Genomic DNA, 22976 nt, shown 5'->3' with positions numbered 1-22976 from the left:
CCGCTTTCTTGGAGTCACCATTAAGCACATGCCCGCCTCCACACACGAATGCAACACAGAGGCAGCGATGTGCGGGGTGCGCAAGTCCATTAAATTCTGGTTAAAACTTCCACTCTCTGTGATGGGTAGGGCATCAATCTCCAAAATGATAATACTACCGTGATTTCTGTATTACTTTACCAACATAACATACTGTATACCCTCATCCTTCAGGAAACTAGAATCCCTAATCCGAGACTTCCTGTGGGGTTCGACCAGACACAAACTCACACTAAACATCCTCGCACTCCCCTACAGGGAGGGCGGCATTCAACTGCCCGACTTTCAGAAATATTACCTAGCAGCACGAATGACTCACGTCACTAAGTGGTTATCGGAAGAACCTTCAGCCGAGACAGGCCTTCTCCGACAGCTGACTACACCAATGCATCCCAAAGAGGTAATATGGAGCACACAAGTTGGGCCTCCTGATCCACCCATGATAGTGAAGCTGGGGAGACAAGTCTGGAACAAGGTTGGCTCATCGCTCGGATTGCAACACCCATACATGCCCGAAATACCCATGCTTGCCGATGTCTGCAGGCTCCCCACCGACCTGCTAGCAATGAGGAGCTGGGAGAACTGCAGCCTCTATACATGGGGAGATATTTTCGAGGATGGGTATTCAGGGACTTCGACTCAATACAAACAAAAGATGGGCTCGCCGCAGGTTAATTCCAATGGTACCAAAGGGTGAAACATGCAGCCAAGAAAAAACTGGAACACATGGCCCGAGGAACCGGAAACCCACCCTCTTGTGCAGGAGATGTACACCCTGAGCGATGGTTGGAAGCCGACATCAAGGCTATAACCCAAATAAATGACACTCAACCCAAAGAAGTGCGTGCCTGAAAGAGTGGTGGGAGACAGATCTGGGGACAGAAATCACAGAGGGCGAATTGAGCAGGGCCCTGATGTATCCGAAGGAGGTGTCGGGGAACGCCAGGTTCAGACTCATCCAGCTGAATGTCCTCTACAGGACTTGCATGACTCCACTCAGGGTAGCCGCATTCAATGACAAAATTCCGTCAACATGCCCATGGTGTACCAGTGAACATGCTGACCTGGTCCACATGTTCTGGACTTGCCCCAAATCGCAGAAACTCTGTGTCATGATCACTGCTTCCAAGGAGCCAGGACCAGCCCAACGTCCTTGGAAGCAGGCCCCTAACCCTAATCCTAGGCACCAGCCGGTCCCCACAGGGGCCTTTTGGACCTTGTCCTGGCGCCGGTGGCACCAGGCTCATCAGAATCATCGGTCCCAGCACTGGAAGCGCCGGGCTCATCATTGGTGTGAAAGTGCTTGGGTGGGCTTACCTGCGGCAGACCATGCTGCTTACTTACCAGCCTCTTAGAAGCCCTCTGTGAACAGGGACTACTTTCTTACCTGGGTGGGGCAGCTCCACTCCCTGGATACAGCACTGGAACTCTTCTGGAAGCGGGAACTCTTTTCTTACCTAGGCGGGGCTGTGGAAGAAGACGCCTCATCACTCCAAGGCTATTTAAACCACACCCGATTGATGAAACGTGCTTTGCGTTATTCTGCATCTGCAGCAGAACGCTCACCGAGTCTGTTGCAGCCTTTCTTCTTTTGATCCTGAACCTGCAAGAATTATACTTACCATTCCTGTACCCGATCAACATCAGCACCTGCAAAAGACCAGAAACAACAGGTTAGCAAGACGAACTTTACACGCAGTGCTTACTCACCTGATCCATCGGCAGCGGCCGTGTCTCACGCTGCACCTTCGCCTGCAAAGACCAACAGCATTGTTATACTTACCGGCACGCTGTGCATTCCGGATTCTTCACGCTGCATCTTCACCTGCAAAGACAACAGCATTGTTACACTTACCGGCACGCGGCGAATTCCGGATTTCTTCATTCTGCATCGTCGCCTGTAAAGACAAAGAAAAAGACATTAAGCAGGTACTACTCACGCCCATCACGCTCGTCGCAATCAAACGCCTGCGAATACTCCGGCGTCTCTTAAACACGAACTAATCTGCAAGGAAAGAGACAGTTAGAGCGCTTGCCATACTTACGAATTTCCAGGCGCTTCACTGCCACGCATTAAAAGACTATAAAGACAAAAGGTGTCCAGAAACTTACCGGTCGTGCAGACAACGACGGTAACCATCCTCTGAAGTCAAGAGGCCAATGTTTCACCAGTGAAGGAACTGGCAACGGCACCCTGCACTAGACGCAGATGGAGAGCCCAGCATTCACCTATCTAAGGTGAGCACGTTGACCTGGGAGGGGGGCTCTATAGACAAGCTGGGAAGAGAGAGAGAGAGAGAGAGATAGGGACATTCAACAACCCAGACCTTTAATCCCCATATTCTTTCACCTGCAGAAACCTCACCCTTCGAGTTCGACACACAGTGCGAAGAGGTTCGACCCCAGAAGCCAATCGAGTCCTGCACATCACTTTTCGAGTCACAGACACCTTCCTACCAAGACCCGCGCCTCCGTGGGAATCAGGTGAGCGTTACACTCTGGTTCGCTGTTGAATGGACCTGCAGGAGAGCTAGAGTGGAAAGGTATGAGTGGACGCCCAAGGAGTACCTCCTGGGCACACACTCGAGACTGAGCAAAATCAAGCATATAGTGAAGCTGATTGATATGGCGTGCATACTAACGAAAAGGACGATCGCAATGGCCTGGAAATCGCCTGGCAGCCCCAGGTACAAACCCTGGATCAGGGAAATGGAGAGATGGACTGCCGCTGAAACCAGAGCCTGGGAAGATGCGAGCAATACACTGGAATCTTGGAAATCCCTCATGAGACATGATTTTCTCAACAAACTTTAAGCCCCCCTGAGCCGACCCCCTGGCACGAACTGCGAGCACGGAACATTGATACGAACGCCATGCACATAACTACCCTGGCATCGCACCTCACGAAACAGCAAGATAGCGTCTGATTTGGGGCCCCAATGTGAAGAGTGGGACAACCGCACGGCAACAGGAAGGAGGACAGTCAGTTATTGTTATTGTTTGTTGTTCACAGTTCACCGGGCAAATATGAGACATACTTGATGTTACGATGCACTACCTGTGCTTAACTGCTTTTTTGTTTATACATAAATGGCAATAAAAACACTTAGAAATCAAAAATCTTTAGCCTCGTCCATCTGTATTTTCAAATCCAGGAGCGCTGTCTCTGTGCCATGTCTAGGCTGGAAGCCAGATTTTTGGAGACCAAGTAGATTGTCCTCGAAGTGTTTCTGGATTTGCAGGTATGCGACTCTGTCCAATATTTTTAGGAGTAATGGGACGTTTGCAATTGGTCTATAATTCGTTGGTATATTAGGGTCTAAAGTTTATTTTTTTAAAGTGGCATCCCCCAAGCCTCCTTGAGGTTGTCGGGGACTAAGTTAGAGTTGAATGAAGGGTTTTTCACTGGCGATGAAAGGGGATAGCTCTTTGGCGTCTTCCTTAATTACACGGGCTGCCGGGCAGATATCTCCTTGACACCTTGAGGGTTTTAGGCCTCTGATGATATCTCCCACTTCTTTTGATGTGACTGGGGAGAATGAGAAGGGTCGGCACAGGTTGTATATACAGATCCCCAAAGACCATCTAGTGTTGCTGTTAGAGGCCATGGAGCTCTTTGCAGGGTTGTCGGTGTAAGGAAAGATTCTCTTTACTGCACCTTTCCTTCCATCTTTATGGAACCCCGAAACCTTTTGCTTTTTTTATCTTTTATCCTGATCTGTTCTTATTGCAGTACAGTGAAGCCTTAAGCTTCACTGCACTGGCCTTTGCTCACATGTTATGGGGGTAACTGATATGTCCTTAAGCCTATCAGTACTGGGAAACAGTGTTTCCCTTAGTCTTGTGACTATGTTGCAACTTGTGGTTACTTTTTCATCACTTGTACCTTTTTATCATTGCACAAAGCCGCTTACACTGCGGTGCAATGGGCTGTATTTTTGTTTTGCCCTAGACTAACACTCGGAGGATTTTTTGGTTACTCTAGATGTGCTTAAAAGATGGACTGGTGCCATTAGTGACTTTTCCCCACTTTTTGAGGAATTTCTTTTTAGCTTAACCGCGTTTACCGCGTTTGGCTAATGGCAGTGGCTGCTGGTCAAACATGGCCGTGCCACAAGGTTTTTCGCCCATTCTTTTTGCATCTTGTTGGTTAGCCTTCTTCCTGGCCTCAGAGGTCAGGAAGAGCCTTATAAGGACTTCCAGTGCCTGAGAAAGCAGCAGCATTTGGCAGGCTACACAAGGCCTTTGTGTGTTGGCAGACAGGATGTGGGCTGGGCCAGTCTGGCCCTAATCCACATCCTAGTTTCTATGTGAGTGGTATGCACGAGTGTTCCTGCCAGTGGTCCTGATTGGACCACTGTGGGGGGTGTGTGGATTACTTCTGCTATTTGCTAGTGGGAGTTTCGACTCCTGCCTGGCTTTTAGGATAAGAGGACCTCTGCATGCATTTCTCAGAGATCCTGGAAGAACCTGAAGGAGCCAAGTATCCAGTCCAGCTGAGAAGACCCACAAAGAAACCTGACTGAAGGAGTCCTGGCAACCAACTTCAGTTGCAGTCCCCGTGGAGCCCTGTCTGTCTCGTGATCTTCAGTAGGCCTGTGAAGGTGCTACGAACCCAGGAGTGGAGCGACCATCCATTGCCGAAGGTGTTAGGCAGAAACCTGTGCAGTTCCCTTAGGGACCACAGCAAAAGGCTTAAGACTACAGGTGTTGGCAGTAAACCCAATTGGTAGCAGTCTGTACCACCCAGATTTACCTGGTAGCTGTGGCTGAGCAGCCAGACTTCTCTCAAGAAGAGTTAGACAGTATATAGAGTATACAAGATAGGTACCCAAAATACAGTAGCACAAGCAAAGACTGACCTGAGCTTTGGTAACAAAGTATATAATTATTTATTTAAAGACACACTTAGAAACACTCCAGTACTATTATTGTAAGCAAGTTCAAAACACAGTCACTATTAATATATATACATCCCTTATTCCTTATTAGACAAGTCTTAGTTAACACCACTTATTTTCAGACAGAGGTGAGCGCTTAACTAAAGATGGCACTCCAATAAGTTAATGAAGAAGGGAGGGAAAAGGCAGAAATTAGAAAAGCAGACAACAAAATACTTTAGAAGCACTCAGCAAGGCAGGAAAGTCAAAGTCTACTTGTGAGCAAAAAGTTCAGAGACCAGGCTCCCTCTTAGAGAGAGTAGAACACCAATGCGCCCAAGATCACACAGTTTAAAAGGCTTGAAAAGTCTTGCAGAGAGTTTAAAAAGGAATTAGTTCAGCTCAGAAAAGTTCAGTTAGCCAGCCTAGGGCCAACCCAAGTGGTAAGTTGAGGATTTACGAGGCACCCCACACAGACCGTTGCAAGGGAGGCCAGGCGGACACAGTACCTTGAAAGTGGAGAGAATCCTCCAGCGGGGGCAGTGGTTGCACGTCGTGGTGTCGTCCAGAGGAAGAGAAGATCGCAACGTGGAGGAAAGCTGAAGGTCGTTGCACTGCCAGGGAAGAAACCAGCTGCGGAGTTCTCCGGTTAAAAGGTACTACCCTTTTATTCGCGGGAGTGGAAAAACGTGGTATCCCGGTTGCCGGGGTGCTTGGCACAGGCAAGGTGGCCACTAGATGATCCGGGAAAGCGAAAAAGGAGGGCAAACTGGTTATCCCCACCAATCAAAGGAAGAAGACTCTTCGGGATGAAGATCTCCTCTGTCGTTGGAAGAAGTGGTGAGTCGGTTCAGAAGGGCTCCACCGGTGGTGTCGTCAGGTCGGCTCACCTTCTCCCTCTTCGGATTCTTTGGTCCTGTGGCGACGTCTGAAGTCCCAGTCCCCAAAGCCCTGCTTTTATGCAGAAAAACCCCATTCATCAGTCCTAGCTGTCACTCAAACATGCTAAGTGGTGAGCCAGGCGGCTCACCACTGGGCTAATCACACAAGAGTGCAACTTGAGTTGCCGAGGCAACTCAGTCCAGGGTGCCTAAACCCCCCTCCCACACATCCTGTATACCCAGACAGAGTGGCACCACTTTTGGAGGCTTCTTTGGAGAAGCCCGCCAAAAAGTGGAACAAAGGGCTCGACTTGGGTTGGAGTTAGAGGCGAACACAAATGCCATTTTAAAACCGAGTCCTGGCAAAAAGACCCAACCGGGGAATAAATATTAAATAAATAACCCAGCGGTATCTTTAACGTTGCACCAAAAAGTGGTGCGTTTAAAATGAATGGGAAAATCCCATAGGAAATATTCTTAAGGAATATTTTGCGTGGTAACCACTGCCACCAGCCAGAAACTCGACGAGGGGGGACTGCACAGTGCCCCCTCAAACAGACCCAGGGGTAATCTAATTAACCCCTTCCAGTACTTCCACAATATGATGGTTTGTAGTGGTTCTGTTCACAAATTTGGACTAATAAAGCCAATGGTGACTTTACATGCCCTGGGAGACAGTAGTCAGTCCCAGGGTATGGAGTCTATGTTTGGGGGTCACTATGACACCCCTGTGTTACTGCTCTGAGGGTGCTCTGTAACACACTTACCAAAAACCACATGAAACCCTATGGAGTAAAAGACCCCATAAAACACATTACAAAGTCAAAGGATACCTGAAATCATGCCTAAGTGCGGGTGAAAAAGAGTCTCACTCTTAGCAGGAGAAAAAAATAAACCCCAGAAATCCAGCAAAGCTGCTGGGGGACTCACTAGGTTTAGGAAATTAGCCTTAACAGAGAATTCTCCCTAACAGAAGGCTACTCTGTGCCCAGCACAAAAACCACCTTCGGAAGTGACCGGAAATCATCCTGTGGCTGACCCATCTTTGTTTTTGGGCTACCGGATTAACTTCGTCGACGTTCCGAGTTCATGCCTGAAACTTGGCACACCCTCAGCTGCCACTGCAACGACACCCTCTGCAGAATGTTGGCGTCCTAGCACGAAGGGGACCCAAAATAGACCGGAAAGTCTGACCGCAGTTACTAAGTCCTGCTGCATCGCTGTGCGCGGCGTGCACCATCCGAAACCTGCTTTTCACACACTAGTCCAGTCCCTTGAGGGGTGTTGCATCGTTTGATTTTGCATTTCTTCACAAAGAGTCCTCGCACCAGCAAAGGATCCCAACCGGAGAATCACTCGAACCTGCAACCCCTGAAAATCGAGGACCCCAGATTTTGGTGGGAAAAGCAAGCCAGCACACCTTCTTTGTTCCACAAAGACTTGGGAAGATTCGGAGTAAGGGGGGGGTCAAGTTACAGAGCTTTTAACCTACCCCTATAATCCCCATTATTAATCAATGGGCTTATAATAATCCTATTTCTCATACTATTGGCTTTGCCATTACTTGCCTCTGCAAGACTTCTGACTGAGGGGGTAATTTTGGGCACTTGTCTACATTGAACCGTTACTCTAAGAATCCATCACTGGACCCCAGAGACCCTACCTGCCTTTTTTCCCTGTATCCTAAGTTCTGTGGAACTGTATCCTGAACAATAGGGCACAAGAGCCCAGGCAATTTAGGGTTGGACAATATTAGCTAGGGATCATCTCTGTGGACCTTTTTGTATCTGATAATTACCTAGTCATTCCTTTGCAGGAGTATTTTGATTTGTATTGTGCACTTGAACCTTCGAATGTATACATGTATTTTAGTTTGATGGTATTGGTTAATAAGTCTATCTGCTTGTATTCATTTTCTTAGTGTGTTTTGGCCATAATTCAATAACTGTATTTTTATACTTCTTGTCAAAAGTGCAATTTGTGACTCCCATTGTGTGACCTCATTGTGGACCATTTACACTCTCACCCCTCTGAAGAACTTAGCCTAGACCGCCTGTCCCTGCTACCTTAAACTGGTTTGGCTACAGCTTCCCCGAGTTGTCCCTGTCACAATATAGTTTGGCCTTCTATACATCTGGCCACCAGGCCAGAATATAGAAAATCAGTCCTAATGGTCATGGAATGCAATCAGTACAGAGAAATCTGCACTGTTCCCTTTAGCAAGCTTGCACAAAATCGAGCAGGGACCGCTCCAGGTTTTAGCATTACAGTGGACAGTGACCATGTTTAGATATTTAGGGGTCAATATATATCATGATCCGGCTGCAGAGCACGTACACAGTACGAGAAAGGCCCTAGCAAGTATACAAAGCTCCATGAAATTCTGGACCAGGCTGCCGCTCTCAATGATTTGGAGGGCCGCATTATTGAAGATGGTAGTGCTGCCTCGGTTGTTGCACTTATTTGTGAACGTTCCACATTACATACCGCAGTCCTTCAAAATGTTGGATAGTATTAGCAGAGGCTTCTTGTGGAAGGGTGGAGGAACAGGATTGCACTTTCCATGCTACAGAGGCCATATGAAGAGGGTGGCATTAGGGTCACATGCTTTGATTTGTATTACTTAGAGGGACAGCTGCAATTTGTGGTGGACTGGCTTGCACCAGACATGCAGATGCTGCAACCCCCGGGGGTCACAGTATTATCTAAAGGAATTGGTGTGGAATAGGAAGCCCCAGGGACAACTTGGATTGCACCTAGTGTCCTTGGGAGTAAAGATTTGGGACCGAGCACTGGCAATAATGGGGCTCACAGACCCGTCCTCAGCTCACATTCCCCTGGTCACAGTACTGGCTGCCTCATCGCAGGCGAGACGAAAGATATGAGTGTACTATGAACCTCGGGGTGTTAACACGATAGGTGACCTGTTGCAGGATGCCTCATTTATTCCCTTTGAAGACTTAATTAGCCGCACTGGCTTGCACAAAGGCCAATACTTGCTGTATAACACTGCTAAGGGGGAGCTACTGCGTAGGTGGCCGGCGTATAGCGAATTGATGGTACAGCATGCTATGGTAGTCCTTTTATACTGCATATTGGAAGGGGGAGGCACGCTATATCGGGAATATGCCTCGCACACCCCTGACAATAAGGAGCAAATGGGAGGAGGATTTGGGAACTCCTTTCACAGATGCTCAGTGGGCATGGGTCCTGTCATACACGTTGTCGAGAAATACAAGACTGCAATTGATATAGTTTCAGGTTACACACAGAGCATACATGACACCCCAACAAATCTCACCGTTCCCAGGTGCCGCAGCGCAGGCATGCCCCAGGTGCAAAGGAGCGGAGGCCGGCCTGCTTCATATGTTTTGGACATGCCCGATAGTGCAACAATACTGGACGGAGGTAGCGAGGAGAATGAACAGTGGGGTGGGGGTGGTCCGGTGTTGAATGTGGATGCCCCAGCTGCTGGGCTATTGGGCAGATTCTCGCGCCCCAAAGGAGCAGAACATATTGCTAAATTGAAGGATTTGGTGTACATATTGGCTAAAAGTAGAATCACTATGGCATGGCAGTCCCCCAGGGGACCCGATTTGGAGGAAAGGTGGCTGTATATGAACAGGTGGGCATCAGCTGAGACAGCGGTATGGAAGGGGCGCGGTACAGCGTAATCAAGGAGAAAGTACAACAAGGATTAGGGCTTGGGAGGGGTCTTGCAGGCCCTGTTTCAGACAGAAGCCAGGGAAAGGGGAAGAGGCGCAGAACCCCAGGGAAGCTAATGGGAATTGAGCTTTATTGGTAGAGACAACATTGACGCTAGTAGGGTTTGTGGACAAGTGTGGCTAAGGACTAGTAACCATGGGAAGGAGGCGTGGGGACTAGAATTAGGTAGTATTGATGACAATGTATGAGGGCTGTCGCGGAACAGATTTTTTTGTTTGTTATATAGAAATTAAACACTTTTTTTTATTATAAATGAGGAAGTCGGGGGAGTGGAGTCAAAATACACTATAATGGCGGGGGAAGGGTTGGGTTGATCAACGGTAGGAAAAGGGGATACCCAGTCTTTCCTAAAGGCATCCTAGTCCCCACAGAGCCTTCACTCAAGTGATCTTTAACCCTGTTTGTTCTCTTCTTAACATATTTGGACTGAGGATATCTCATACTCTTTTCTCGGCCAATGGGATGTGGATTACAATATCCCATAATGGCCTCCGGAATAAGGGTTTCTTATTAGAAGGGGGACAGGAAATACTGTCTCGCCAGAGGTCACCTAATTCCTGAGGATCCTTCACCCAGATTATCCTGCCTCACTTGTCTGCCCCCTGGGTCAGGGGATCTAAGAGTGATGGCCTTTCCCTGGCCACCTGCGCAGAGGATCCATGGAGAATTGGAGTTGTAACACCCTCTGGTGTCTCACACCTGTCCATGGCCCACTAAATCAGGGGTAGCCTGCACTGCCTGCTGTGCTTGACCCAACTGTGTCTACAAAATCCAGTGGGTGAGGTGGAAATAAACCTCAGTCTTTCAGACTTTTACATGACCGAACAATAAACCTTATGATATGATATGGTATTTATAAAGCGCCTATACACAAGTGTTTCAAGGCGCGACGAGGTGGGGGGGGGGACAATGGGAGACAGGCAACGATCCTACTATACAGGAAAGTAACAAGGGCCAGCTAGTGGCAGTGCGAGTAAGTTCAGATAAGTGCTGGGAAGGAGGGGCTGTAGGGATACAGACAGCCCCGTAGTGCAGGGGGTGCCAGGAAGGCAGTGCAGGGGAGAGTGGCTGGGCCAAGGACCGAGAAGGTGAGTGGCCCAGTTTCAGATTCGGTGCAGTTTAGTAACTTTAGCAGGGGAGAGAGGGGGAGAGAAAGCGGAGGCGAAGAGGAAGGTTTTGAGGTGCTTCCAGAACCGGAGATGGTTCTCCTCAAGTTTCAGGGGGGCAGGAAGGCTGTTCCAGAGGGAGGCCCCTGCAGCGGAGAGAGATCTGCCACCAACTCGTTGTTTGGAAAAGCGGCTGACCATGAGGGAGTTGGAGGCGGATGAACGAAGGGCTCTAGAAGGAAAATATTTAGGAACAGGGAGTTGAAGGTATTTTGGCCCAAGGCCCCAGAAGGCCTTGTGGACAATGCAGAGGGTTTTGAACTTGATCCTCGCAGCCACTGGGAGCCAGTGTAGTGATTTCAGTCCTGGAGATATTTGGAATATTTAGAACTGCAAATTCTGGAGGATCTCCAAATGGAAACCGGGGTGCTGGCTGAAGGATTAAGCAGGAAGCTCAGGGAATGGGCATGTAGATTTTCTGGCAGAAGCAAAGAAAATATGGGAGGAACTACACAAATAACTTTCTTTCGAGATGCAGAAAGATGACAAAGGTGCTGTGTATATCCTCAAACCCCCAGCATACACAGCAGTGGATTCCAAAGTGCCGGCGCAAGAAAAATCTCACTGGGTCTAATAGTAGCCCCCTAAAAGTATACTGAACAGTGCTCTCCGCCAAGTGAACTGTAAGCTAATCTTGACAGCTTGCAATAATAAATTGGGGAAAGAGATGGGCTTTGCAAGTGACATCAGGGATGACAGGAAGGAAATGTTACTTGCGGGATTATCCAAGGCTAAACACGTGGCACATGACTTATTGGAGTCAGCCGCAAGACATTTTGACACTGCAGCCAGGGGTATGTGTTTAGGCCTGGAAATCTGCAGAATAGCATGGCTGAAGAGTACTAAACTCCTCTTTGAGGTGCAGGTCAGTCTCCATTTACCTTCCTGAAGGCAGATAACCTCAGACCCATGGACCTTTACAGTAATAAACGTATTGCCTGTCCTTTCTCCCTCCTCCCCTCCCCTCAAAAAAAACAATTTTCATCCGATCTAATTGAGGTGCTTGTGATGAATCGCCGGATTCAGTCACTTCTCCCCAGAAGGGGGAGCCCTTCCCTGTGAGGTGAGCCTGCTAGACGATACCCTCCTTAGGCATAGAGACAAGCAGGACTTGGGAGAGACTTCCCCCTTGTCCACCTCTTCCTCCTGGGACAAGGACTCCAGTTTAGAAGAGGAACTCCCCAAGTTACTCACTCGCAACCCACCATTAACCGCTACAACACAAAGATGCCATGGACAACAAGCTACTGTTTGTTACTGTGGTGTAGGACCATTGTTTCATCATGAGAAATATTCTTGTAATACTGAGAACAGTGCCGGAGTAATACCGAACCCCTCAAGCAACAAAGGGAAAGAAAAATGAGGCTCCGCTGGGGATGATCCAGCAATGCTGCTTAAAAGCAGTATTTCTGTTGGAAGGAGCATCCCAGGAGTTTTGTCAGCTGTGCAGGGAGAGCTGAGGGCAGAACGAGCAACGTTCAAACCTGAATGAAAACTGGGGTGTTAAGCGGACACGAGAAAAGCTGGAATAGGGAGAAGCAGAGGAAAGGGAACCACAGCAAAGATACGGTTCCTTAGATAGTGGCATGACCAAGAGTCAGGGCACTGAAGTCCTGCAACAGTGCACAGTCCATAGACCTGCTCGCATTACGGAGCAGACACCGAGCGAGAGAAAGAGAAGTTCAAAGCCAACCCGAAGACATGGGAGAAGCCATTTCCGAGTTCAGGACTTGTAACACTAACCTACAGTGAAAAGAGGTAATGGAGAAAGCAGGAGACCCAGGAGGGACAACGAATAGAACTAGAGCATGCACCATACTAGTCTCAGTGAAAATGAAACAACTGATGAGACTAAGAATTGCCATTTGAACTCTTGATACAAGTATCAATAAGGAAAGAATCAAGAGAATCAATACTGGAACATTCATACTCGTCCCAGTAACACTAAAGGAATAGAGAAAAGTTAGAATCTATTCGAGAATATTTCTAGTTTGCTCATCCAGGGGAAAGAGTTGACATTGTGTCAAGAAAAAGAAACAAACCTAATTAATCAAGGGAGAGCGAAGAGAAACCTCCAGAAGGGCAAAGCAAAGTTTCAAGGACATGATTAGAAGCTGAGGAACCCTATTCCTGAACTGTACGAACTGGTCAAAGTTGTTGCCAAGAACTACCCAGGAATAAGTTATTAAAGTGTGTGAGGAGTCAGGAATAATAATCACACAAGTTGGTAATGAATTTGGCTAAAGACTTTTATTAGAACACAAAAGAGGTTGGGAAAAGGCTTTGGTGTCCGTGCACCAGTGGAATTTCCCTACCTAAACTCAAAACTAAGGGTCTGTTAGTGTCAGAATGTCCAGAACAAAGCCGTCCTGATTCCAAAGTACTATGCTGACCCTCGCTTTCTATACAAAGGAATTCTAAAGTGGGAAGGATAATGTCTTTAGCCTTGAGGGTTTGGTAAATGTTTAAAAGAAACAAAAGATGTATAATTTCCACAAAAATACATTTCTCCAGGATAGCTTTCCTGGCTCAAAAGGGTTCTTCCTTTCACATGCATTCTTTGTCGTTCTCTTGTTTTATAAATAACTGTTTTTGACGTTCCCTTGAGGTGAACAACAAAATGTAGCTTTAAGCTGGTCGTCTTTATTTTCTGTGTGGTCGGAATGCCTGGTGTACTCGATAGCCAAGATTTTGGTTCTCCTGTCTTAGACCCACCTAGCCTACTGGCTATTCTTTGTATTTTGTTTACTTTCAAATTGCAAGATTACTTCCCCTACCTGGACATCTTGGCACTCTTGCAACTGCCTGGTATATTTTCCTGCCAGGCTTGCTGGATTCACATGCTTACAATTTCCTGGTACACTCGCCTGCTTTTCTTGAATGCCCAAACTTTTAATTGCCTGGTGTATTCTCTTGGCCGGGATTTTCGAGTGTGAGCTCTGTGAAAAACCAGGAGTCACACCCGCTAGTCCCCGGGGATCGGTCATCCATGTGGCCAGGACACAGCCATAATTTTGGATCCACTTCCTGGGAGAGGATCAGTGCAGGAGGATCACCTGGGTGAAGGGGTTTTGTGGGAGTGGGACACCGGGTGGTGAAACACGGTAACACCTTCCCTGTAACACCTTTACCCCATCCATTACACTTCCCCACATGGATAAAAGGCAGCGCACGAGAGCACACTCTGAGCGAGGCAAAGCACACAAGGAAACAGCAGTTCCAAATGGCAGTTGAACGAGAGGAGAAAGACGACGAAAGAGAAGGGGGTCGCAAGGAGGGGCGCTCACCTGACCTTTTTCGACAAGGAACCGTTACTTTCACAAAACCTCAAACAGAAAGCGTAAGACCAGGAAACCAGATTATGGAGTTTTAGATAACTTCATAGGCATCATCTTTTCATGTGTTACACAGCACCTTCAGTGCAGTGACACAGGGATGTCTTTTTAGACTTTACAAAGGTTTAAATACCTTCTCTCGGATAAACTGTTTCCCAGAGAATGTAAAGTGAAATAGACTTTACTAGTCTTTCCAAATTCCTAGACCCAGCACACCCTATCTTACAATAGTGCTGGAGGGGTTTCATAGTATCCCCCTGTGTCTAAAAACTCATGTAGCAGTCAAATGCTACCCTTTCCTATCGAAATGGCTGGTGGCAGTAGTTTTACAACGAACTACCATGATTTTTCCCGACTGCGAACACAGGTAGCTTCAAAATCGCGGGATCCATGAAGATGGCGCCTTAAGCCCCTTCATTTAAACGGGTCCCGGTCTTCGATTTTCACTGTTTCTTTTTGGAAAGGTCCTTCTAGAGTTTGTCTCTGCGCGCCAAACCAGATTTGATCCCTTTGTTCCTATGCCTTTGGCGGGCTTCAGGATTGAAGACTGCCTCTGGCGTCTGAGTGTTTTGGGGTGGGCAGGAAGTGAGGGAGGTGCCCGAAACTCCATGTGCTAGTTTCCTAGGAGACCCAAATGCACTCTGGCGTGATTGGCTGGCAGACTACTGGGTGAGTGGCAGCTAGCCTGGAATTAAAGGGAGAAAACTGTTTAATTTATTTTAAAGTTTGTTTATTGGCATTTAACTTAACACAACAAAGCCATACTCCTGGCTGAATCATCTAGTGTAAAGTCATCAATATTATGATCAGAGGGTAAGAGTGGAGGTGGAAAGAAGAAAGGAAGACCGAAAGAGGAGAAAGGGGCAGAGAAGAAAGAAAGAAAAAAAAACACAAAGGGGGAAGGGTGGAGAATAGAGAAAAGGGATAAGAAAAAGAAAGTGCCAACTCGAACATCAACATAGTAACATTAGCTGTCTCCGTATCTGATCATCAACGTCTGATATCAGGAACCCCAGCGCGGGGCGACGTGGGGAAGGGGGGGGGTGGCTTAAATTTGGCAGTTCCAGTAGGTGTTTTAGGTGCACCTCTCCATGTCTTCATGTTCCTGTAGTTCTTCTTGATTCTACTCATGTTGCTCATGGGGGCTTGTCATCTGAGGGGTAGAGTATAGTCCTGATCATCTCCTTCCATGCGTCCAGTGTGGCGCTCTGTTCATCAGTGGATCGGGTTACACTGTCTTCCCACGCCCGTGTCTCTGCATTAATCCATCTAACAACCTCATTACTCCAGGCGACATGTCTAGGCCCTGTTGTTTTTTTCCATGACATAGTTCTGTGTCTCTTTGCCACCATGCACAGTAAGTCCATTAATTTGACCTGATGTTTAAGCTTGGTCGGTCCGGAATATTTTCCTAAAAGGCATTCTTCGGGAGTCCATCTATGGTTGCAGGAGCCTGTCTCTTCGTATGTCCATTTGACCATAGTCCTTAAAGATTGCACTATGTTGCATTCCCAAAACATATGTATGAGATCCGCTTTATCTGCGTTGCACCATGGGCAATTGGGGCTCGTGCTTTTGCCAAATGTCGTTAGTCTGTAAGGGGTGAGGTAAGTTCGGTGCAGTACATTTAGTTGTATAAAGCCAAATCTGTGGTTCCTGGACACAGCCTTAGGCAATGTTAGCGCTCTGCACCATTCTCCATCTGACAGTTCCCGGCCAATGTCTTTTTCCCATTTGAATTTCAAATCTGGTCCTTTTGAATTGAGGTCATCTTTGAGGTGTCCATATATGCAGGAGACCAGCTTCTGCCCCACGCTCAAAATATATAGTAGCGTTGTGAATGAGTCCGACGCAGGTTCTTCTGGCCAGGTGTCCCACTTGTGTCTCGCTATCTCCCGTATCTTACGGTACCATAAGTATTGGCTAGCGGGTATCCCATCAATGCTCTGCAGTGAGGTGAACTCTTTGAAAGAGCCCTCTTCGTACAGGTCTCCCCATGCGTACACCCCCTTCTCCCAGACCCTGAGGTGTAACAAGTCTGTCTGTTCTGCACAGGTCCCAGATCGGTTTGTCTGGGGAGTACAAGTGCTTCAGATGTAGTGATTTCGTCCTTTGCCAGATTGGTCTCCCCAGGGTGACTATGAAGGGTGCATTTTTCAATAGGTGATTTGGCGCCCAAATTAGTTCTTTCAGTTGTAGCGGGGAGATCTGGGATCGTAACAGGGGCGTCTCGGAAGTGGTCTCGTCTGCTAGCCATTTAGACACAAAGCTGAGCTGGGCTGCTAAATAGTATTTTTCAAAGTGCGGGACTGTTTAAAAGGCGAGTCTCTGGACTTGGAAGGCAGAGTCGACCACTGGAACAAAAGAACCGAAGACGAGCTAGAAGAGGACGGCTGCTGCAACTCCTGGACCGTTGGTTTGCCCGGTGAAGCTCTGCTGCAGGTCCAAATTGCCAAGTTCATCTCTACAGAGAAGCCCCTTCAAGTACGACTTCTCCCTTGGTGGGACCAATCAACTTGTAAGCCACCTGGATACCATTCTCTAAGCTGGTTGGGATTAACCAGGGAGAGGGACACCAGCTTGTGTGCTTGAATTACAGCTACTGGAACTGAAGGAACTCCATTTTGTCAGCGTTTTCCAGACGATCCTGTGCAGTTCAGGAGTCCCCCAATGTCCTCCCTCTTTTCCAAACGACTGAGGCTCAGGAACAGTGAAATCTGCAGGAACTGACAGGAATCAGCGACTTCAGCTGCATCTTTTCCTCATATTAAGGTACTGTGCCAACCCGATTGAGAACTTGCCTCTCGCGGGGAAAGTTTGTTGAACTTTCCCAACTTGCAAGCCTAATCAGCTTGTGACTCAACATGATTCTTTTTCGTACAAACTACTTATGAGAACTTTGGCAAAGACGTTTACTACAAGAACTGCTCTTTCCTATCCAAGACACTAGCTCATTGACTTTGGCCTAGGCGTATTCAACTGAATCGAGTCCTCTAGTGAACAGAAACTATTTGCACTGCCTAAGAAAGTATTTGTGATCTATTCTATTAACTTGTGCCTTTGTACTCTTATTTAAAGTGACTGAAATACCATTTTGCTCCTATTTCAGGGGAGCCTAATTTACTCGGAAGCTTATTGGTTTTGTGCTGATTTGTATTTGTGTATAATATTAAGTTGCCTCCTTCTAGTGAAGGTTTTCCGAATGACTGTACAATAAATTAGTAATTGTTTCACCAAGAAACCTTGAGTGTAAGTGTCTACTTGAACCACTGTGATTGTAAGACCTCTGTGTAACTTCATTTACTGCTCACATTCTCTCTTGAGATAAGCCTGGCTGCTCAGCTCACTACCAAAAACTGTCTAGTACAAAGGTTGGTTTTGCTTACACCTGTAGTCCTAATTGTATGTGGTGGTCCCAGAGGGTACTGCATGCAATTCTGCCTAACAAAGCAACACAGCTGGTGATATGGGGAGACCGATACAAGACCGGTCTGTGTTGAAGCATGATTGCAAGCGGCAACACTGTATGGCGAGCACTAGAACAAACATTGTTAAAACACATGTGATAAGAGACGCAAATTAAGTTAAACTGTTGTTGAGTGATTTATGTTAATGTTATGTTAATGTTAAAGGACATTTGTATCGTACACTATCACCATGAAGTGGTCCCCAGGCGCTCTGGCGGCTCTGAAAGAGGAGGGGAGGTTGAGTTAGTGGGAGGAAGCAGGAAAAGTGCAAGAGAGCAGTGATGTGCTGTTGGCGGCCTCAGCCCGGTGGGTCTGTTGGCTGGGCCTGGGGCGTTTGCGGCCAGTAGTCGTGTACTATTGTGCGAGTCTGTGTTTTTTTTGCAATATAGTGAAGTTTGTGTGGTTTGTTGTGCTGTAGGTTTTGGTTGTGTTTGGTTTGGAGTTTGAGAGGTGTATGCAGAAGGGGAAATTGATAATAGGGTTGGTTAGTTTGCGTCTCTATCCTGAATTGAGGCGCTCCGCTTGCATAGTCTTCCCTGATGCGGCTCTGTCCTGATCTGGGTCCGACCGGCATACAAGGTTCCTTGCTCGTCTGGCCCCCACCTCTAACATGCTCTCTCATAGCAGTCCCCTCCACCCCCCCAACCTCCCTTCATACTCCTGTGGCCAGTGCACCTGCCAATGTCAAAATGTATCTTTAAAGCAGCTAGAATAGCTTTGACACAGTGTGGGTGCTCAACCGAAACTCTCTGTAAGGTGTCCAGCTGAGAAATAATAACGGTAGATCCATTTGATCCGAGCCTGGCGGAGGGAGATCAATTGAAAGAGAACGAATGAATGTTAATCAAAGTGGTCCTGCAACGGGTCAAGTCAAATCCCACGCACAATCGAACGTCTTTGCTTTCGATAAAGTACAGAAGGTTTGGAAAAGTGCATGGCTTTGGTCCAAGCCCGGCAGAGGGAGATCACTTGAAAGCTTTGTATTAACGAGGGTCTGAGCACGGCAGAGGTGGATCCGGGGTGAATCGAAAATCAGGAAATATTAAATGCCCAGACTTTAAATTGCAAGAGACTTTGACATAGAAGGCCCTGATACTGAGATTTGAACTGCATCCTCGTGCTAGAAAAGCCAGAGACTGTGCTAAGCTTGAGTGTGCTTCTTTGTCCCGTGCTGAAAATGTGGGGAAGGGAGGCCAACGTCTTTAATATCCTGACATATCATTTCCGGAACACTTTTCGTTGGTATAACATTCATTCCCACACTATTTGCATTTAGAAGGATGGATTGGCACTGCGTCTATTAGTATAGGCCCTTTTATTTTGACAAGACACCACTAGGACTGCTATTATTTGGCCATAGGTTGATCCCATCTGGGGAAATATAGGAAATACATTCTGTTTCAAAGCACCCACCGGCTGCAGGGAGGGAACATGTGATTGCAGTACAATGAAATACAAAAACTACAGTGGGGGGAAGGGACGGCCGAAACTACTATGCATTGTGGGTATTCGGAACATGAATGTGCAGTAAGGAAGAGGGCATTGGGGGAGGTGCTCCCACCCCCCAGGAAAGGATCGACAACATACTTGCGCTGTGCATGGAGTTTCTCGTGAGCACTCACCTGTGTTCTGACTTGAGTGTCGTGTAGACCGTTGAAACCTCCGTCCTCAAGTGACGCACAGGGGAACTAAAAGAAACCCGCTGTGCGACCTTTGGGGCCACAGGTGGGAGATGTCACTTCCCGGATCCACGGAACCTCTGGAACACTGATGCTGCTGTCAAAAAGAACGAGGTTAAGTACCAGGCAATTACAATATATCACAAGAACCAAAGGATCTGAATAGTCTTACCTATCCGGTGTTTGGAAAACCCAGGAAACCTAGGAGGGAGTTTTGAGACTCAGATGAGGCGGTCCCTAGAACAAGGGGACCGCAGACAAGCGTGGATGCAGGATAAGCCACCTGTAGGACTGAAGGCGTGACTTGAATCCCAAAAGGGAAATGGCGTACCAAGGGATGATCCGAAGACAAGTTAGGGTCGTGTCAGAAATCCAGCAATAGGTAAGCAGTTCCAAGCAAAGGTACAAAAGGGTAATCCGAAGGAGTCCAAGAGAGAGTTCCAAGATCAAGGTAAACCAGTAGTGTTATCCAATCGTAGCGCCAAACAGGGTCTGAAGACAGCTGAGAAACAATGAGTGTTCCGTGCCTCAAGCCTTATATACTGTGCGTTTCGGGGTCATGTGACGTCCACCAAGGTCACGTGGGGAACGCCACTCTGGATCACGTGAGCAAGTGAACGATCGTCGTGGAGGTGTAACGCCGCCCCTTCTGCTGTATGTTCTCCATGGCAACTGCCAGTGCAGGAAGGGCTGCAATCGAGCCCGTAAATCGTACCTGGTACGGAGCTTTCGGTCCTTTGGGTAAACCGAATCACATGAGCCTCGAACCCTGGAGGGAGGTGTTGGGGAAATGTGAGCAGTGTTCTGGTGTGCAGTGGATCGGTGTGCAGAGGATCGCCTAACAACCTGCCAGTGATGAAGTTTCAACGACTATTAGGTCATATGGCTTACTGCGTGCTGATGGATCCTCACATCAGGTTGCATATGAGACACAACTGTATTTGGCAGTGAACTGGCAGTTCCCAAAACTCTTCATCCAGATATTCGATGGTGGATGCAAGAAGAGAGCATGACTGGGCAAGGGATTCCATTCTCGTCTGCTCTACCAACGAAGACTCTTTCCACAGATTAACAGTTTGGGGAGCAGTGATGGAACTGTGGGGCATACACAACCTTTGGACTGCAGAGTACCAGCAGCACCATATAAATCTCCTTAAACTAAAGAACATATTCCTGTCATTGTAGGCTTTTCAGCAACGGTTGAAGGGATGTCGTCTCTTGGTCTACACTTGCAGCACTACAGCCGCGCTCTACATGAGCAAGCAGTAGGGCACAAGATCATCTGCCTTGTGCATGTTGGCCCTACAGTTATGCAAGTGGTGCCTCCAAAACTCCATCCACCCGCTCATACACAAGTGGAAGGCAATGAAAATATCTGTGCCGGTGTACTATGTCGACTGTGGTATGCACCTCACAAATGGGATCTTCGGAAGGAGGTGCTGGACCAGATATTTGTGACTTGAGGGACTCTGCAACTCAACCTGTTTGTGACCCAGCAGAACAAGAAATGTCTCCTTTATGCATTTTAGGATGTACAGGGAGAAGCGTAGCAGGGTGGCATGTTCCTGTGACTGGCAAATATGTTCCTTCCTGCCCATTCCGCTAATGATGAGGGTGTTGCACAAACTGAAGCAGACATGGAATAATCAGATGATTTTATGCCCCATGTTGGCCGCATAGAACCTGGTTCTTGCACCTCAAAAAACTGAAGTGCAAGGATATAGAAGATGTTGCCATTTAGGTCAGACTTTCTACATCAGTAGTGGGGAGGTGGGGGGATTCTTCATCCAGACCCTCGATCGCTTTTCCCTTAGTTTATGGCACCTAGTCCTGTTGGAGAAAAACCTAGCAATCAGGGCGGCAAGCAAAGACACAGGATGTTCACAGTATGCAAGCAAAGAGGCAAAAATGTTTCACCGGTGTCAGTACGCTGAAAGAAACCACCTGTGGACAAAACTAAATGATCTACTTTCGTTCATCATACATTTGTCAGGGTCCAATAACGTAAATAAAGCGCAATGTTCCAACTGCACAAGTGTTAAGAATGCTTTTGAAATCTCCCATCTTTTTTTATTTTTTTTATTTTAATTTCACAGTTTGTACAAACTCTTCAAATATAAAACTCAAAAAAGTAAAAACTAATCCTAAAATAGCTAGACAGAAACTACACAGGAAATCTCCCATCCGTATGGAAGAAAGGGGACAGGAGTGAGAGTACGGAAAATGTAGTCCAGAGTCCCCTTTACACCACATGCCCTCCCCCAATTAGTTACCAAGTCCGACTTCATAAAGAGACTGGTAGACGGGGGGGTGCACAAGGGAGGGGCTGTACAGGTATATGGTGGGTGCACAAATGTGAAATCATTCTAGAAAAGGCTGCTGTGAAACAGTCCACGGTCAACGCCTGTTCTATGGGACGTCCCATCAGTATGGAGGCAGTACAGTTGTCACTACAGTGAGTAACCTTTTTTCTGTCTGCCCACTCCCAGTTCCTGTGCTCCCAGTTTAATTGAAAAGAAAACTGACCCAATTCCTAGTAGTTTGCGGCTAATTCCCTGCATCAAAGTTTAGACGTGTCATTGTCATCTATTTATCTCATTTGTTTGTGCCTTACCATTTGAAGGTGATGCATGTCCAGTAGTACCTGAAAATCGTTCTCATCGTTCCCCATTTGTCTTTTTCAGGTGGTAACTTGCTATGCTGTGAGTCTTGTCCAGCAGCATTTCACCCAGATTGTTTGAATATTGAAATGCCTGATGGTAGCTGGTTTTGCAATGATTGCAAGGCAGGGAAGAAACCTCGTTTTCAGGATATTATCTGGGTGAAACTGGGAAATTACAGGTTTGTAGGAATTACTTTATTTTTATCAAAACCTTAATGAAGTGTAATGTAAAACAAGTTGAAATTAAATCTGTATTTGCAGGCTTAGCCAGAACCATCCAAGGGAACCATAAAATAAACCCGAGATAAGGAATTTGACCTCCATTTTACAGATTCTCTACAAAATCTTGAAAGTTCATTTTGATTGGGCGAGCAAACTAATTGTATTTAATTAAAAATATTTAGTGCTTTCGCCAAAGCTCTGTGCATAATGATAAACCATACAAAAATAAGTATTGACCAAAATTACAATAAGGTAACAATATTATTGCAACATAAGTAAAAACAAAACTATTGCTAAATCTGAAAACCGAAAAGGGTATAAGAAGCGGATTTAAAAGAAAGGCGCAACAGGTTACAATGCTTGGTAGAGAAAAGGAGTGGATGTTACGCTCACCTGCTGGATTTGCCCTGGACCCTTCCCGATCCCGGATGGCGCCTTTGATGGAAGTCAGGCCTGAAAGCACCGGAGGACTGGATTTGGGAACAGATTCAGTCTCCTCCCACCTGCCCCTGGATTCGACTCTGGCGTGCTCTCCATCCTGCCTTCTATGCAGGGGTGCGTAGTTTTCTGTGGGCTTGAGCGACCAAGTTAACTTCACTGGTGCTAGCCCATTTGAGTGTCTTTTAAGGAAGGTAAGTCTGATTACAGCAGTCTTTATGTCTTTGCCTTCCTTTCTTGTGATTAATGTCTTTTCTTTATTTTCCCCCTTAGGTGCACAGAGGTCCGGTGAATATGCAGCTTGGATTGGGCTCCTGCTAGAATGGAGGACGCAGGAGCATACAACGAATTAGTAGGTAATGCGTGAAGTGAGGCGCTGTTATGCCTTTTACTTGCTAACCTGTATTCTTTATTCCTTTTCAGGTCGCAATGGTCTTTCCGGGCGTGTGAAGAGTTCCGGAACGATGCCGGCCAAGAAATG

At 47.1% G+C, this 22976-nt stretch overlaps 1 protein-coding gene across 4 annotated transcripts in view; it reads left to right on the top strand.

Annotated features, from left to right (window-relative positions):
• Nucleotides 1-22976, top strand: part of NSD2 (nuclear receptor binding SET domain protein 2) — a 1742450-nt gene that overhangs the window by 930642 nt on the left and 788832 nt on the right. For all 4 annotated transcript variants that reach the window (XM_069632133.1, XM_069632132.1, XM_069632134.1 and 1 more), the window contains exon 15: nucleotides 21858-22014. In XM_069632133.1, the coding sequence (XP_069488234.1) occupies nucleotides 21858-22014 (157 nt within the window). The remainder of the gene's footprint in view (nucleotides 1-21857; nucleotides 22015-22976) is intronic.

The sequence above is a fragment of the Ambystoma mexicanum genome, chromosome 6q (genome assembly GCF_040938575.1).
Source record: "Ambystoma mexicanum isolate Mex_15411 chromosome 6q, UKY_AmexF1_1, whole genome shotgun sequence".
In the NCBI taxonomy this organism is placed as follows: Eukaryota; Metazoa; Chordata; class Amphibia; order Caudata; family Ambystomatidae; genus Ambystoma; species Ambystoma mexicanum.
The sequence above is the reverse complement of the archived record's forward strand: the minus strand, read 5'-3'. Positions and strand labels throughout refer to the sequence as shown.